The sequence below is a fragment of the Mobula hypostoma genome, chromosome 10, assembly GCF_963921235.1.
Source record: "Mobula hypostoma chromosome 10, sMobHyp1.1, whole genome shotgun sequence".
Taxonomy (NCBI): Eukaryota; Metazoa; Chordata; class Chondrichthyes; order Myliobatiformes; family Myliobatidae; genus Mobula; species Mobula hypostoma.
The window spans coordinates 116,500,748-116,520,118 of NC_086106.1; the positions used below are offsets into that span (position 1 = coordinate 116,500,748).

The 19,371-nt window shown below is 42.1% G+C and overlaps 1 protein-coding gene across 2 annotated transcripts in view; it reads left to right on the plus strand.

The window, feature by feature from the left end:
* The first annotated feature begins 15,613 nt into the window (after positions 1-15,613).
* rxfp2l (relaxin family peptide receptor 2, like) overlaps positions 15,614-19,371 on the plus strand; it is a 104,489-nt gene continuing 100,731 nt past the window's right edge. For both annotated transcript variants that reach the window (XM_063061074.1, XM_063061075.1), the window contains exon 1: positions 15,614-15,731. In XM_063061074.1, coding sequence (XP_062917144.1) covers positions 15,686-15,731 — 46 coding nt within the window. In that variant the 5' untranslated portion in view covers positions 15,614-15,685. The remainder of the gene's footprint in view (positions 15,732-19,371) is intronic.

Genomic DNA, 19,371 nt, shown 5'->3' on the forward strand with positions numbered 1-19,371 from the left:
AAAGAAAAGGAGGGAAGGAGCACCAGAGGGAGGTGATGGATGGGCCAGAAGATAAGGTGAGGAAAGGAAAAGGGGATGAGAAATGGTGAAGGGGGAGGGGAGTGTTTACCAGAAATTTGAGAAATTGATGTCCATGTCATCAGGTTGGAGGCTATCCAAATGGAATATAAGGTGTTGTTCCTCCAACTTGAGTGTGGCCTCATCACGCCAGTAGAGGAGGCCATGGATTGATATATTGGAGTGGAAATGGGAAGTGGAATTCAAATGGATGGCCACTGGGAGATCCCGCTTTTGCTGATGGACAGAGTGTAGGTGCTCAGTGAAGCGGTCTCCCAATCTACATTGAGTTGCACCGATATACAGGAGGCCACACTGGGAGCACCAAAAACAGTACATGACCCCAACAGACTCAAGTGAAGTATCACCTCACCTGGAAGGACTGTTTAGAGCCCTGAATGGTAGAGGGGGAGAAGGTGTAGGGGCAGGTGTAGCACTTGCTCCACTTGCAAGGATAAGTGTCTGGAGGGTGATCAGTGGGAAGGGACGAATGGACAAGGGAGCTGCGTAGGGAGCGATTCCTGCGGAAAGCAGAAAGCGGGGGGGCGGGGGGGTGAAGATGTGCTTGTTGGTGGGATCCCTTTGGAGGTGGCAGAAGTTTCGAAGAATTATGGGCTGTGCCTCCCTACCCCCTTTTCTTTCTTCCATGGCCTTCTGTCTCTTTCACCAATCAACTTCCCAGCTCTTTACTTCATCCTTCCCCTCCAAGTTTCACCTATCACCTTGTGTGTCTCTCTCTCCCCTCCCCCACGTTTTAAATCGACTTCCTAGCTCTTTTCTCCAGCCCTGCTGAAGGGTTTCAGCCCAAAACATCAACCGTACTTTTACCATTGATGCTGCCTGACCTGCTGAGCTCCTCCAGCATTTTGTATCTGTTGCTTGGATTTCAAAGGTTCAAAGGTCAAATTTAATGTCAGAGAAATGTTTCCAGCATCTGCAGATTTTCCTTTGTTTGTGATTGGTTCACAATCCTTTGTAGGGTCTTGTGGTCAGAAGCCTTGCAAATCCCATACAGGATGAACAGTATAAATTGTTTAATTCATATTAGTACTAAATTGCCTATCACTTACTTGAGACCCCAAGATCTTAAGGGAATCTCTGACCAGAGGACACAGCCTCAGATTAGAGGGATATCCATTTAGAACAGAAATGACTAGGAATTTCTCTAGCCAGAGAGTGGTGTATCTGTGGAATTCGGCTGTGGAAGTCGTCTTTGGGTATATTTAAGGCAGAGGTTGATAGATTCTTGATTAGTCAGGGTATGAAAGGTTATGGAGAGAAGGCAAGAGATTGGACTGAGAGAGAAATGGATCAGCCATGATGAAATGGCAGAACAGACTTGTTGGGCCAAATGGCCTACTCCTGCTCCTGTATCTTATGGTCCAATTCAGCAAGCCAGGCAGTTTCTATGGGAGGAATAAATAGTCGACATTTTAAGCTGAGGCCCTTTCTCAGGACTGAAAAGGGAAGGGGAAGAAGCCAGAATAAGAAGATGTGGGGGTGGGGGGGTTGTGGAAGGGTAAGATTACAAACTGGCAGGTGGTAGGTGAAACCAGATGAGGGGCAGGTGGGTGGTGGGGCAAGGGGAATAAAGTGAGAAGCTGGGAGGTGATAGGTGAAAGGGGTGAAGGGGTGAAGAAGCAGGAATCTGACAGGAGAAGGAAATGAATCATTGGAGAAAGGGAAGGAGGCCGGGCAGCAGACGGAGGTGATGGGCAGATGAGGAGAAAGAGGAGGGGGGCAGAAATTACCAGGAGTCTGAGAAATCAATATTCATGCCGTCAGGTTGGTGGCGGCCCAGACAGAACATGAAGTGTTGCTGCTCTAATCTGAGAGTGGCTTCATCATGGCAGTAGTGGAGGCCCTGGCCCAACATGTTGGAATGGGAATGGGAAGTGGAATTAAAAAGAGTGCCAGGAAAATCACACCTGGAGTGGAGGACAGCTCGATAATGCTCAACCTATATATATATTACCACATACAGTACTATCTTGGGATTCATTTTCTTGCAGGCATATAGAGGAAAACATACACAGAATTTTACATAAACAGGCTGCAACTAAAATGCAAAAGAAGACAAACTGTGAAATAAAAATACTGAGAATATGAGTTGTAAGAGCCCTTCAAAGTGAGTCTCTGGGTTATAAGATACCCGTATCAATGATAGAGGCACTTCCCTCTGCTAGCCTGCAGATCATCCTTGGCCAAGGTGTCACGCCTGCTTAATCTCCGATCAGGGTCACGTGACACCATGGGAGCAGGCGGTGGATGGTCTTATGAACAGCAGTACATATCACAAGTCCTAGTTACTGATGCAAGGCGGACAATCTCTGAAGAGTATTATTAATGACTGGGGTGACCGATTTGTAAAGACACTGCCCTGAAGAAGGCAATGGCAAGCCACTTCTGTAGAAAAAATTGCCAACCACAATCATGGTCAAGACCATGATGATCCATGTCATCCAACACGACACACAATGATAATGATAATGATAGATAGGGTAAGTACACACAAGCTCTTTCCACTGAGGTTTGGTGACAGCAGAACTAAAGGTCATGGGTTAAGGGTGAAAGGTGAAATGTTTAAAGGGAATATGAGCAGGAACGTCTTCACTCAAAGGGTGGTGAGAGTGTGGACTGAACTGCCAATGCAAATGGTGGATGCAGGTTGGATTTCAACATTTAAGAGAAACTTGGATAGGTACATGGATGGCAGGGGTATGGAGGTCTACGATTCTGGAGGACCCTAACCTGTGGATCTGTTTAAAAAGACTGGGACAGCTGCCAAAACAAATCACATATTGGTAAATGAATGATATAAATGCAATACTACAGGAGAAGCACCTTCCAATAGTAGTAGCTTTGATTTCACAAACACAAGAGAATCTGCAGGTGCTGGAAATCCAAAGCAACGCACACACAATTTTGATTTCCTCATTTCTAATATATGCTTCTGTGAGGAGTTCCATGGGATCCCCGGTGTCATGCAACAGTGAAGTCGGCAAGCTCACTGAGCAACCGGTCACATTGAATAACTCACAGACAACAAATGAGGAAGTAAAAAGCACATTGTTGTTTAACCAATTGAAGAGCACCGAGTTTGGAAAGTTCTTCTTAAGATATCAACTAGGCTATATCAATTGTCCATTTTAAATATTTGATTGATTGTATTTCTGTTAATCAAAAACAGGTTCTAGCTCAATGTAAATTAGTAATCAACCGCAGGGACCTTCTTAGTTTTATGGAGACCAGCGATTTTTGGAGCAATCCAAGGATTCCCTTCATTGAACCCTTTTATCTTTAGGGCTGGATTTTGACACAAGTCGACTAAGGGATGGAAATCTCCTATCCCTGATGATTGTTTGGTCTCAACAGGAAACTAATTTCTGCAATTTCAACATAGATTTCCTTTGGGAATAGACAATAGACAATAGACAATAGGTGCAGAAGTAGACCATTCGGCCCTTCGAGCCTGCACCACCATACTGAGATCATGGCTGATCATCTACTATCAATACCCGGTTCCCGCCTTGTCCCCATAACCCTTGATTCCCCTATCCATACGATACCTATCTAGCTCCTTCTTGAAAGCATCCAGAGAATTGGCCACCACTGCCTTCTGAAGCAGAGCATTCCACACCTCCACAACTCACTGGGAGAAGAAGTTCCTCCTCAACTCTGTCCTAAATGACCTACCCCTTATTCTTAAACCATGCTCTCTGGTACTGGACTCTCCCAGCAGCTGGAACATATTTCCTGCCTCTATCTTGTCCAATCCTTTAATAGTGGCCCGACCATTTAGAGGTAGAACAGTATAACACACACAAAATGCTAGGGGGTATGCAGCAGGTCAAGCAGCATCTATGTTGAATCGTTATTCCTCTCCGTGGATGCTGCCTGACCTGCCAAGTTCCTCCTGCATTATATGTGTGTGTGTGTGTGTGTGTGTTACTGTGGATTTCCAGCATCTGCAGAATCCCCTGTGTTTACATTAGAGGTAAAACAGGGGATGAGTTGTGTGCGGGGAAAACCAAATTAATATTTTGAGAGTGCACACTGGAGTTTGGATGAAGGTTTAGTCATGAAATAAGAGCTATACTGGTGAAAGACAACACAAATCAGAACACTAAATAGACGCTAAATTATAGAAATAATAGAGAATGCATTCTGGTACATTAGCAGCCGTCTTTCCCTCCATCCCTCCAAAGAAATCCCCGAGTCTTGAAATGGAAATGATTTTAAATCATATCAGCAACACCAATTGATATGTGAAGAAAAATAATTCAGCTCCTTGAAAAAATATGAAAATGTCACAGTGATCTGGCAAAGTTTCATTTTGATAGAGAAAATAATAATAATCAACCATAAATTAACTGTACTTGCATTTAAGTCGGCTTGTGACATTTGAATTGCTCGGTACATATTAATTTGGATTTTCTGGTTTGTGGTGAAGTAATGACTTGAAGAAAGCTGCCTACAAAGATCCATTGATTATAATGTCCCCATTTCCAATGTCTGCTGTTTTGAAGAGTTCAGGAAAATCCCTGGTGTCCAGAAATATTGAAGATGTCTGTTATGTATTCATACATATTTTGACCCTTACAGGTTGCTGTCGAGCGTCCCTGTGTGTTATGTACTGAACATAATGCGAGAGGACATTCTGGGTAGATGACTTACAAGTAAAATAAACAGCAGAACATTTGTTCCTCACCCCTCTGTCTCTTGTGTGTGTTACTCATGGCCATCCATCTTCCAAGTGCCACAAACTTACTGAACAACCAATCGTGTTGAGGCATTCTCACAGACAACAAATAAGGAAGTAAAAAGTACAATGTCTAACAAGTTCTTTAAAAGTTAGGACTTAGCACAAAATAAAGCATGGCACAAACTCGTCATTTTAGAGGTTGAAATTTCACAGAGAGCAATAAATAATTATTGTAAAATCTGTTATATTTTGAAATTATATCTGAGGAAATTACAATCCACATGTATAAAATTACTTTTTTTAGGGCCAGAATTGCCAAGCAGAAGTGATGGCTTACTATGTTATTAAAAATTTGCATAGCCTCAATGCAAAAGTGTGTCATATTTTCAAGCAATTTTCCCATAAGAGTGTATCAAAATGAACGACTTTCTGGATTTCTTCGTTTAACTGCACACTGTATGTATGCTCTTCACAGCTGCTGTCAATTACAGGTTTTAAGATAGAGTCATAAAACACTACAGTAGAAACGGGGCCTTTGGCCCATCCAGTCTGTCCCAAACTATTAATCTGCCAAGCCTTATTGACTTGCACCCAGACCATAGTCTTCAATAACCCTCCCATCTATGTGGCTATCCAAATTTCTCTTAAATGTTAAAATCAAACCAAGATTCACCTCTTGCACTCATTACACACTCTCACCATCCTCTGAGTGAAGAACTTCCCCCTCTGGTTTCCCTTAAACTTTTCACCTTTCACCCTTAACCCATGACCTCTAGTTCTAGTCTCACCCAAGCTCAGTGGAAAAAGCTTGCTTGCATTTATCCTATCTCCACCTCTCATAATTTGCACACATCTATCAAATTGCACCCCCCCCCCCACTCTAGAGAATAAAGTCCTCACCTATTCAACCTTTCCCTATAACTCAGTTCCTCAAGTCCTGGGAACATCCTTGTAAATTGTCTTTGCAGTCTTTCAATCTTCCTTATATCTTTCCAGTAGGTAGGTGACAAGAACTGCAAACAATACTCCAAATTAAGCCTCACCAACATCTTATACGGGCTGGCTGGTGGTGTAGTGGCATCAGCACTGGACTTCAAGGCAGACAGTCCTGAGTTCAAATCCGGCCAGGTCCCAACCTGGGCAGCAGCAGTATCTGTGCAGAATAAAGGCCTGGTAATCTACTTCCATATCTTGACATGAAAACCCTATGGACCCTATACAACAACGTCTTATACAACTTCAACATAACATTCCTGCTCCCGTACTCAATACTTTGATTTGTGAAGGCCAATGTGCCAAAATCTCTCTTTATGACCCTATCTACCTGCGATGCCACTTTCATGGAATTATGGATCTGTATTCCCAGATTCCTCTGTTTGAACATGCTCCTCAGTGCCCTACCACTCACTGCGTAAATCCTACCTTGGTTTGTCGTCCCAAAGTGCAACAAAGTGGTCGCCACGGTACCATAGCAGTTAGCATGATGCGATCACAGCTCAGGGCATCCCGGAGTTCGGAGTGCGGAGTTCAGTTCTGGTGCTGTTCTCCAAGGAATCTGTACAACCTCCCTGTGTAATGCGTTGGTGTTCCCTGGGTTCTCCGGTTTCCTCTTACAGTCCAAAGACGTACTGGATAGGTTAAATTGTCACTGTAAATTGAACCATGATTAAGTAGGGGTTAATCAAAGTTGTCTAGGGTTGCTGGGGAGGCTGGGCTCAAAGGGCAAGAAGGACCGAGACTGCGCTGTATCACTAAATAAATCACTTTTAGAAGGGTTCACTTTTATTGCAACCAAATTCATTTAAATGTTATTTTACAAGAAATACTCAGCCCCGTCTGCCCACCGCGTGGTAGCGTAGCAGTTAGCGTAGCATTTTGCAGTGTCAGTGACCCCTGTTCTGTTCCCACTACTGCCTGTAAGGAGTTTGTATGTCCTCCTCATGACTGCATGAGCTTTCTTCGGATGCTCCCGTTTCCTCCCACATTCCAAAGATGTACAAGTTAGCATGAGTAAACACAGGCGTGCTATGTTGGTGTCACAAGCAAGGCGACACTAGCACGATGCCCCCCTCCTGGCATATCTTCGGACCGTGTTGGCCATTGACAATAATGACACATTCCACTGTATGTTTTGATGCATGTGCAACAAATAGAGCTAATCTTTATCATCTTTATTTTGTTAGCTCCACTTTCATGCTTTCCTCTCTTCTGCCAAGCTTTCCACATTATTTATTTGTCTGTCTATCTATCGATCGATTGAGATACAGCCCTTTGAGCCCCGCCACCCAGCAACCCCAAATTTAACACTAATCATGGGTCAATTTATGATGACCAGTTAATCAGAGAGCTGGACTGTGGGAGGAAACCGGAGCACTCGGAGGAAACCCACAAACTCATGGGAGAATGTTGTAATTTACCTCTCATTCAAAATCATGTTGCCTGTATCCTCACTCTTACGAAATGCTTGATCAAAGAATCTTCTTTCCCCAGTACAAGTTGGCAATATTTTGTCCCTCTAATGCTCTCAACTCAAGCTCACACTTCCTTTACTCAGTTATTAGGGGTATAGATAGGTTAAGTGTAAACAGGCATTTTCCACTGAGGTAGGGTGAGACTAGAACTAAGTTAAGGGTAAAAGGTGAAATGTTTAAGTGGAACATGAGGGGGAACTTCTTCACTCAGAGGGTGGTGAGAGTGTGGAATGAGCTGCCAGCAGAATTGATGAACAAAGAGTCAATTTCAACATTAAAGAGAAATTTGGATAGGTACATGGATGGGAGGGGTATGGAGGACTATGGGTAAGTCGATGGGACTAGGCATAATAGTTTAGCATGGACTAGATGGGCTGAAGGGCCTGTTTCTGTGTTGTAATGCTCTATAACTTTACAACTAATTCCCCAACCCTTCTTTATTCCCTTTCTCTCAACCAATAATATCTCTCTCCTTTTTACTCATTTGCCTAAATTCCCAGTTCTTAATATGGATGCCACGGTAGTGTAGCAGTTAGCGCGACGCTATTATAGCTCAGGGTGTTCTGAAGTCCAGATTCATTTCTGGCGCCATTCTGCAAGGAATCTCTGTACGTCCTCCCCGCGGGATTTTTCACTGGTGCTCTTGTTTCCTCCCACAGTCCAAAGATGAACCAGGCAGGTTAAGTGGTCATTGTAAATTATCCTGTGATTAGGTTAGGGTTAACTGGGGTTGTGGGGTTTTTGGGGCAGCTTGGCTCAAAGGGCCTTCTCTGCATTGCATCATTAATAGATAAAATTAAATTAATAAATATTTCCTCCATCTAGCTACACTCTCTCACTTTCTTGCAAAGTTCCATCAAGATCCCCTCCCCCAGGCTCAGGTTCTTTTACAACGTCCTAATGCAGAGTTTCGACCCAAAATGTCACAATTCCTTTCCTCCCATCGATACTGCTGAGCTCTTCCAGCGGATTATTTGTTGCTCAAGTTTTTCAAGCTTCTTTCCTCTCCTCATGATTACTTCCACCCTTCTGCTGCTGTAGGAGGAGATTCTGAGCTGGTACATATTACAAACATGAGAGAGTCTACTCATCATATCTTTAGCTTCTTGAGATTTTTTGGTTTTCTTCCTTTGCAGGATTCACAGATTTTCCTTCCTACCACTGGCTGTCTATGCTGCTCCCTCCCATGATTTCCCTAATTCCTTCATCTGCTCCGGTTCATTCACAATTTTCATAACCAGTAGCTTATCCTCCCTTATTAAGCCTCCTACATACTGGGCCATAAAGTAGTCTTTCAAGGAATTCCATCCCTTATCTCCTTACCCTACTTCAGACCAGTTAATTCCTGGCTGTTTGAAATCTTCCATGATTATTCAGTTTTTTTCACTCATTTGCTTAACTCTTTTGCATATTTCTTCCTTTATCTTCTTCATACCATTAATTGGTTTATGTACTAGTCCTACCACTGTTATTGATCCTTTATTAACCTCTGCCCAACAAATCCCATTTCTTTCACACCAATGACAATATCATCCTTTTCCATGATAAATGAATTTCTACTTGGGGAAAAAAAAATTCCAGGGGTGTGGGGTAGTGCAGCTAGTAGGATTAATTGTATTGTTCTTCACAGGCTGAAAGACCTCCTTTTTAGTGAAAGTTTTTTTGTAATCAAAGGTCAAGAAGTTCAAAGTAAAATTATTAACAAGGTATGTCACTATATACAACCCTGAGATTCATTTTCTTGCAGGTATTCACAGTAAAACAATGAAATACAGTACAATCTACACACTGATATTGACAAACAACAGATGTGCAAAAGGCAAAGCTGTGCAAATGTGAAAATATAATAACAATGATTAATTAATCAATCAATAAATAGATAAATACTGGGGAACGTGAATTGTAGAGTCATTGAAAATGAGTCCACAGGTTATGGAATCGGGTCGGTGTCGAGGTGAGTGAAGTTATCCACACTAGTTCAGGAACCTGATGGTTGAAGGGTAATAACTGTTCTGGATGATGGGGGCCCTTGACGATAGATTAAATATCTTGTGGCAGAGGTCTTTGTAGATGTGCTTAGTGGTGAAGAGGACTTTCCCTGTCTTGGACTGGGCTATATCCAATACTTTTTGTTGGCTTTTCTGTTATTGAGCATTGTTGCTTCCATACCAGGCTATGATGCAACCAGTCAGGCTACGCTCCACTGTGCATCTATAGAAATTGTCAAAAGTTTTAGATGACATGTTGAATTAGAAGAAAGTAGAGGTGCTGCCGTGCCTTCTTTGTAATGACACTTACATGCTGGTGACAGGACAGGATCCTCTAAAATAATGTAGAAATGTGAGGAAAAGGTCAAATGGACACTGCACATGAAAGCACCCAGGAGACAGAAGGACATATAATGTAATGACTGCACCGCCCATACAGCTTGGAAACTGTACAATCATGCTTACTCCCATAAAAATAGAAAATGCTAGAACTGCTGAGCAAGCCAGGCAGCATCTGAAACTGTTTACAATTTTGCCATTTTTTGTTATTTTCTGTTTCATTTCTACATCCAGCAACTGCAGTTTCTCATTTTTTGACTCACTTTCTCCTTGCCATCGTTTACCAGTATAAGTAGGCTAATTGTTACCAGTTGAGTTCCAGCTTGCCAATGTTAATGCCACTATTTTGCTTTTGATCTGCTTCTAACTAAAGTAATTCTGAACTGGTGCATATTACAGGTGTGAATTCACAATCTCATCAGAATTCTTATCCACAGTAGGCAGCATGTTGAATTGGGACGTATAATTGTTATTTTTTTTGTAGCTTAACTTTTCTATGTGTATCTACATGTAATTATTCAATGAATCAAAGTATAGTTGCTTCTGCATTCTTCTAGAAGTTTCTCAGAAGCAGATTTTCAGAATCTGGCTATTTCATAGGCTGATTGTTATCAGTGGAATTTCTGTTATTTCTCGTCTGAGACGACCACGACTGCTTTTTCCGTTGTCTTTGTTCTCTCAGCTCCTCTTCCTTTGTTCATTCTTTGTTATTGTAACACTCAATAAAATTTCTTCAGAACAAATTATATGCCTCATTCTTGACTTTGGATCGCAAAAGCATCAGATTCAACAAGATGCAAGAGTCACTTCCGATCGCAAATAACCTAAATAATTGTGGGCCACCAATCCTCACCAGTCCTTATGAATAAAAGCAATTTCAAAAAAACAAGCATTTGATATGCTTTCTGTAGTACTTGAATTATTTTATATAATTGAGAGACTTTATAAAAGGTGTAGTCTAGCAGAGCAGTCATTGTGGGAGCAGTCATTATCAGAATAGCCTGAGTCAGAGTAGAAAGGTTTTGGTTTTGGCTCAACAAGGCTTCAGCAAGAACAAACAGAGGCAAGGTAAGTAGGTAATTTCATTCCTTATTTCTTATTTAACTCCTTAGAGACTTAGTTAGGGAACTGGAGCCGCAGCTCGATGACCTTCGGCTTGTTAGGGAAAGTGAGGTAGTGATAGACAGGAGCTACAGGGAGGTAGTCACCCCAAGGCTACAGGAGGCAGATAAATGGGTGACTGTCAGGAGAGGGAAGGGAGAACATCAGATAGTGAAGAACACCCATATTCCGTCCTCCTCAACAGTAAGTACTCAGTTTTGAGTACTGTTGGAGTGGTACCTAGCTGGGGGAAGCAACAGTGGCCGTGCCTCTGGCACTGAGTCTGGCCCTGTGGCTCAGAAGGGTAGGGAATGGAAAAGGATGGCAGAAGTAATAGGGGTCTCTATAGTCAGGGGGACAGATAGGCGATTCTGTGGACACAAAAAGAAAACACAGTAGTAGTTTGCCTACCAGGTGCCAGGGTCTGCAATGCTTCTGAATACATCCACAATATTCTGAAAAGGGAGGGTGAGCAGCCAGAAGTCATGGTACATATTGGTACCAACAACATAGACAGGAAAAGGGAGAAGGTCCTGAAAAAAGAATACTGGAGTTAGGAAGGAAGCTGAGAAGCAGGACCTCAAAGGTAATAATCTCAGGATTTCTGCTTGTGCCATGTGACAGTGAGGATAAGAATAGAATGAGGTGGTAGATAATTGCATGGATGAAGAATTGAAGCAGGGGGCAGGAATTCAGATTTCCAGATAACTGGGACCTCTTCTGGGGCAGGTGTGACCTGTTCGAAAGGGATGGGTTGCACTTGAATCCGAGGGGAACTAATATTCTTGCGGACAAGTTTGCTAGAGCTTTTGGGAGTGGTTTAAACTAATATGGCGGGGAGATGGGAAACAGGATGATAGAACTGAGGATGAGACAGCAGATTTACAAATAGATGATGGATGTGACAGGAATGTAGGGAACGCAGGGTAGGACAAGCCAATGACTGGGTAAAAATACAGAGCGTTAAATTGTATCACATAGGCAAAATTCAAAAAGGTGAAGAAAGCAGGACTGAAGGTGCTATATTTGAATGCACATGGCATTCGGAATAAGATGGATGAACTCATGGTGCAATTAGAGATTGGTCGGTATGACGTTGTGGGCATCACAGAGTCATGGCTGAAAGAAGGCCATGGTTGGGAGTTAACTTCAGTTGGTTAACTTCTGTGGCTCTGTTGGTAAGAGATGGAATTCCATCTTTAGAAAGAGGTGACATGGGGTCAGAGAAGGTCGAATCTTTGTGGATGGAATTAGGAAACTGTAAGGGTGAGAAAAACATATGGGAATCATATATAGGCCTCCAAATAGTAGCCAAGTTGTAGTTTTGAGATTGCAAAAGGAGGTGGAAAAGACATGTAATAAGGGTAATGACTCAATTATAATGGGGGACTTCAATATTCAAGGGGATTGGGAAAACCAGGTTGGTGTCAGATCACAAGAGAGGGAGTTTGTTGAATGCCTACGAGATGGCTCTTTAGAGCAGCTTTTGCTTGTGCCTACTCAGGGAAAGGCTATCCGAGATTGGGTGTAGTGTAATAACCCAGGTCTTATTAGGGAGCTTAAGGTAAAGGAACCCTTAGGAGGCAGTGATCGTAATATGACTGAATTCATATTGCCATTTGAGAGGGAGAAGCATAAGTCACATGTTTCAGTATCGCAACGGAATAAAGGGAATTACAGAGACACGAGGGAGGAGCTTGCCCAGGTGGATTGGAGGATACTGGCAGGGATGATAACCAAGCAGAGACGGCTGAGGTTTCTGGGAATAGTTCACAAGGCACAGGTAGATATGTCCCACAAAAGAAGTAGTTCTCAAATGGCAAGAGTAGGCAATCGTGGCTGACAAGGGAAGTTAAGGACTGCATAAAAGCCAAGTAAAGGGCATAAAAGGCAACAAAAGTGAGTAGGAAGTTAGATGATTGGGAAGCTTTTAAAATCCAAGAAAAGGCAACTAAAAAAGCTATAAGAAGGGAAAAAATGAAATATGAGGGCAGACTAGCCAATAATATAAAGCAGGATACCAAAAGTTTTTCAGCTATATAAAGAGTAAAAGGGAGGTGAGAGTTGATATCGGACCACTGGAAAATGGTGCTGGTGAGGTACTAATGGGGGACAAAGAAATGGCAGATGAACCTAAGAGGTACTTTGCATCTGTCTTCACTGTGGAAGACACTAGCAGTGTGCCAGAGATCCGTGAGTGTCAGGGAGCAGGAGTGAGAGCCATTGCTATTACAGAGGAAAAAGTGCTAGGCAAACCCAAAGGTCTTAAGGTGGATGAGTCACCTGGACCAGATGGACTATAATCCCAGAGTCCTGAGAGAGGGTGCTGAAGAGATAACAGATGCATTGGTCATGATCTTTCAAGAATCACTTGATTCTGGCATGGTTCCAGAGGACTGGAAGATTGCAAATGTGACTCCACTCTTTAAGAAGGGAGGAATGCAAAAGAAAGGAAATTATAGGCCAGTTATCCTAACCTCAGTGGTTGGGAAAGTGTTGGGTCTATTATTAAGGATGAGGTTTTGGGATAATTGGAGACCAATGATAAGATAAGTCAAAGTCAGCATGGTATCTGTATAGGGAAATCTTGCCTGACAAATCTGTTACAGTTCTTTGAGGAAGTAATAAGCAGAGTGGATAAAGGAGAGGCAGTGAATGTCATTTACTAGGATTTTCAGAAGGCAGTTGATAAGGTGCCACACATGAAGCTGCTTAACAAGATAAAATCCTGTGGCATTCCAAGAAATATATTGACATGGATAGAGGAATGGCTGACATGCAGGAGGCAGTGAGTGGGAATAAAGGGGGCCTTTTCTGGTTGGCTACCAGTGACTGGTGGTGTTCCTCAAGGGCTAGTATTGGGACCGCTACTTTTCATATTGTTTGTCAGTAACTTGGATAATGGAATTGATGGCTTTGTGGCAAAGTTTGTTGATGATACAAAGATTGGTGGAGGGGTAGGTAGTGCTGAGGAAGCAATGCGATTGCAGCAGGAGTTAGACAAATTAGAAGAATGGGAAAAATGTAGCAGATGGAATACAGTGTTGAGAAATGTATGATAATGTATTTTGGTAAAAAGAAAAAAAGTCCAGATTATTATCTAAATGGGAAGAAAGTTCAAACATCTGAGGTGCAGAGTCCTCATGCAAAACTCCCAGCAGGTTAATTTATAGGTTGAGTCTGTGGAATAGAATATAAAAGCAAAGAGATAATGTTGAGGCTTTATAGATGCACTTGGAGTATTGTCAACAGTTTTGAGCCCCATATCTCAGAAAGGATGTGTTGGCATTGGAGAGAGTCCAGAGGAGATTCACGAGGATGATTCAGGGAATGAAGGGGTTAACGTATGAGGAACACTTTGGACCTGTACTCACTAGAATTTAGAAGAATGTGTGGGTATCTCATTGAAACCTACCAAATGTTGAACGAACTAGATAAGTTGGACATGGAGAGGATGTTCCTATGGCGGGGTTATCCAGAACTACAGGGTGCAGTCTCAGAATTGAGGGGTGACCTTTTAGAACAGAGCTAAGGAGGAACTTTTTTAGCAAGAGAGCAGTGAATCTTTGGAGTGCTCTGTAATACACTGTGGTGGAGGCCAAGTATGGGGGTATAATCGGCACTCGAAGTCTTTACTCAGACCCTGCAGAGTCAGATTTAAGACCACCGGCATATGTAGTGAAATTTGGTTGTTTTACGCAGCAGACAGTGGTTGTCCAGCGTGCCCGACAATGAGAGGAAACCTGTTTGGGGGAGTTTTTAAAGTGGAAAAGCTGTTGAACTGGGGCAGTTCCGCTCTCGCAACCCCAGAAGTCCGGGTCCAGCGGCACGAACGAGCGTCACAAACTGGGGTCTTCCTTGGTCGCAGTGGATGACCAAGACGTCCTCTATTGCCTTGTCGTGCGCTTCGCTCTCCACGAAGTCCCTGTCTCAGTGGGGTATGAGACCGCCGGCTACCGTCACCTGGATCAACCCTCTTGTCGAAGCGGTTTACCGGGGTTGGAGGTGAGAGCTGAGAGTCCGGTGGGGTCCAAAGGTGATTGAGCTGTCCTGGAATGGGAAAAAGCTATTCCTAAAACGTTGAGTGTGTGTCTTCAGTCTCCTGTCCCTCTGACTGTAGCAATAAGATCAATGTGCGTTGTTGGATTAGACTGTTGAATTGTTATTTCCCGTGGCTTGTATTTTATATAACCACTGATATACTTGTAACTGATGGTCACATAGTGTTCATGCAGTTCAGTGGTTCCAATTGTGGTTACATTTGTATGATTTTAGAAAGTTCTTGAAGGAGGTACAGGAGACTGAAGACAAACACTCAACGTTTTAGCAACAAGCCTTTAACTAGAGTCGCTACACTTCCTTGGAAAACAAATACATGCGATACAAAAATACTATAAATTACAACAAGAAATGTATGTACAGTGTATATTAAAAATAAATTAAATACGTGGTGCAAAAAGGTAGCGAGGTAGTGTAAATGGGTTGGTTCATTGTCCGTTCAGGAATCTGATGGCAGAGGGGAAGAAGCTATTCCTGAAACGTTGAGTGTGTGTCTTCAGTCTCCTGACCCTCCTCCCTGACGGTAGCAGTAAGAGGTGAAATACAGATCTTGCCTCCTGCACTGTAAGAACAGAATCGAGCAACCTTCGGGACCGAGGCATACTTTACTGTTTCACTTTCGATTTTCTATCAGAAATGTTAAATGTCCGGTTTCTGAGATAAACTTGTATATAAAGAGATAAAGTACGGAATTTCATATTGAAATCGGCGGGCTGGAAGTAGAGCGCTGTATAGATGTGAACTCCGGAGGATAAGAACAGAGTCAGATGAGGGCTGGCGTGGCTCCTGGGGAACAATCGCTGTCTTGTAATGATGAGGTCGGGCTGGGAGTGGGTTGGTCGAGACGGGTCACTCCTGGAAGCGGGGCGGAGACTGGTCACCAGTGGATCCGATATGCACACACACGCAAGGTAAACTCCAGACTTAGCACCGCAGTTGTTGCAGAGGGAATCTCCGCATTAGGAATGACATTTCTTTTTATCTCATTCATCCTTCTCATCACCATTGCCGGTGAGTCTCCCTCTATTTTGTTTTCAAACTCTAAATAAGGAAGTTTAAACATGAAAATCTGATATTTAAATTTTATTTCGAGGGGAAGCAATCTCTTTGTTATTAGATTGAGTGTATGTGTGCTTACTTTTCCAGACTGAAAAATAGCTTTTCCCCCAGAGCTATAATTGTTCTGAACCAATCGATCAAGCATCATCCGTAAACTTGTTACATTGCTACTTTTAATACTGGTTTTATGGCTGTCATGCATCTGAGTTGCGCTTTTGTACTGCTGGATATTGCTGGTTACTTGATTTTATTTATTTTATTTGTCGTTTTATAGCATTGAGTACGAGAGTTACAAACTCATTTTCGCTGTATTGGTGCCTGACAAATTGTACTACGCAATGAAAATAAAGATACAGTATTTCATTTCATTTCATTTCATTAGTTACTGGGCAATGCTTACATATATGAAAATCATCCTCTTTTCGTTTTAAGTAAGTTCCCCCAGATTGTAAACTCCACACTTGGGGAAACTTACTTAAAACGAATACAAAATATTTTATCCCCCTTTCCCCCTCCCCTTCCTTTCCAGTCCTGGTAAAAGATCTCGGCCGACAAGGTCGACTGTTTATTTATTTCTATAGATGCTGCCTGACGTGTTGAGTTCCTCCAGCATTTAGATAATTTTATGTAATGAATAATAATTCCAAATGCGTATGTCTCGTCTGTCAGAAAGAAAGAAAAGGTGATTTTTTTTTGCAACTGCCATTGCACTAAAAGTTTAACTGTTCTTGCCTTGCATTAAGATTTAAAGCCACTGATATATGAGGATTACAAAATTGAACTTAATTTTTGTAAAAAAAGATAAAAAACAGAGGAAGGCAAAACAATCTCTGGAGACTGACTTTTCCTCTCAGTCTTAAATGAACAGTTCTATATCCTGAAATTGCACCCTGTAGTTCCAAATCCTTCAAATAAAAGAAAACTTCTTGCAATATCTAAGATACTGGAGCATCTGTGGAAGGCAATGGACAGTCAATGTTTTGGGTCAAGACCCTTCATTTGGACCTGGAAAAGGCTCTAGACCCAAGATGTTATCTGTCGGTTTCCCTGCGCAGATCTTTCCTCACCCACAGATTTCTTCCAGCATCTTGTGTTGCTCCAGATTCCAACATCTACAGTCTCTTGTGTCTTCTTGCCATATCTATTCTGTCAAATGATCTCAGAGTTATATGTGTGTGTTCAATGAGATAGTCTCTCATAACCCTAGAAAATCTAGGTCCATTTTTAAGGACCTACATCACCCAAGACAAACCCATTTCTCATTGTTACCATCAGGAAGGAGGTACAGAGCCTGAAGGCACACACTCAGTGATTCAGGAACAGTTTCTTCCCTTCTGCCACCTGATTCCTAAATGGACATTGACCCCATGAGCACTACCTCACTTTTTTATTATTTCTGTTTTTGCACTATTTTTAATTTAACTAATATACATACTATATATATTTACTGTAATTGATTTTTTTTCTATATTGTCATGTATTGCATTGTACCGCTGCCGCTAAGTTAACAAATTCCCTGACACATCCCAATGACATTAAACCTGATTCTTATTCTGATTCTTTCTTTGGTGGAGAATAATCTTAACTCAGGAATCAATCTAATCATCCTTTGCCAGGTTACTTTCAAGGTAATTCAGTTTGTTCATTATGTGCCATGCCACATGATGTGGGGGATCATGGTTTTTCCGATGACCCTGATTATTCTTGGCAAATTTATCTATGGAAGTGCTTTGCCATTGCCTTCTTCTGGGCAGTGTCTTTACAAGATGGGTGAACCCAGCCATTATCAATACTCTTCAGAGTTTGTCTGCCTGGAGTCAGTGGTCACAGAACCAATACTTGAGATATGGACCAGCTGCTCAAACGGCCATCCACCACCTGCTCCCATGGTTTCACGTGACCCCGATCGGGGGGCTAAGCAGGTGCTACACCTTGCTCAAGGGAGACCTGCAGGCTAGCAGAGGGAAGAAGCCCCTTAAACCTCCCTTGGTAGAAACATATCTTGACCCCGCCACCCTAAGGTAATTAGAGGTAATTCTTAAATAATGCAGCCAAAACTGTACACATGTCTCCACATCTCTCCAGATTCAGAAACAGCTTCTTCCCCTCAGCTATCCAATTTCTGAATGGCCAATGAACCCATGAACATTACTTCACTATTTTTCTATTTCTACTTTTGCATTACTTATTTCATTTAACTAGACTTACTGTAATTCACTTTTTAAAGTTATTATTATGTATTGCATTGTACTGCTGCTCCAAAGACAACAAAATTCATGATGTATGCTGGTGATTAAATCTGATTCTGGTGTATTCATCCTAATGCCCTGTACAGTTACAGAAAAATCTCCTTACCCTTGTACTCTCTTCACTCTGAAATAACAGCTTTGGCTTCTTAATCACTTGCCATGTCTGTACAATAACCTTTGCATTAAGTGCAAAGTTACACAAACCAATATTTATGACATTACAGTTTATTATTATCAACCTAAAGTTTCTTTCTATTCCATGGAGAAATATGCATAAACTTACTGCTGTGGAAACTTAACCTGGGACCTAGGTTGACCCAGCCTGTGGCTGACCTAGTATCAGATCTACCTGGCCCAATCTTTATAAACTTTTATTATCCTTTGTTATTTGTTATTAAATATTCACTCTACATGGATTTTCTTTGTAATGCACACAAATTGCTGGAAGAACTCAGTGGGTCAGACAGCATCTACGGAAATGAATAAACCGTCAATGTTTCGGGCTCAGACCCTTCTTGAGGACTGGAAAGGAAGGGGGGAAGTCACCAGAATAAAAAGGCAGGGTGGAGGGGAAGGAGGGTAGCTAGAAGGTGATAGAGGAAGGCAGGCGGGCTTATAATTATAAAGGAAAGGGCTCCAATTATAAAAGAAAGCTCCTTGCAATATCTAAGATGCTGGAGGAACTCAGCAGGCCAGGCAGCGTCTGTGGAGGGCAATCGACAGTCAATGTTTCTTTGTATTCACTTTGTAATCAATGCTTTAAAAGTTTTTAATGGTTTCACTTATCCTGGACTGCTCATGTCATGGGCTGTTAAAAATGCCCAATGTCCTTGGGGGCAAGTGTTTCACTAATTGGGATGTTCCTGGGATGGAAAGACACCGAATATATGAGCCCTCAGCTGAAGCCTTGGAAACACAGATACAGCAGCGTCATTAATGGGATAATCAACTTTAAAAGATCTTAATGGGCTCACTTATTCCGGACAGAGTAACAAATCACTTTTCAACTTTTATCCTGTGGCAAACAGTGGCAAAATGGTACTGAGTAGGTTTTGAATCATCTTCCAGGCCTCTCAGTAAACTGTGTCGAGCGAGGAGTGAGAATGTATACATTAAAAAACATAGGATGTAGAAACTGGAGTACTCGTTTCTTGTAATAAGATTGTAACTGACTTTATGCTCATTTTCCTGCGCTAAATCCATATCCTTTAATTTTCTATGTTCAAAGTCAATGATAATATCAAACTACATATACAGTATGTCACTATGTACAACACTACGATTCATTTTCTTATGGGCATACTCAGCAAATCTATAGATTAGTATCTATAACAGGATCAACC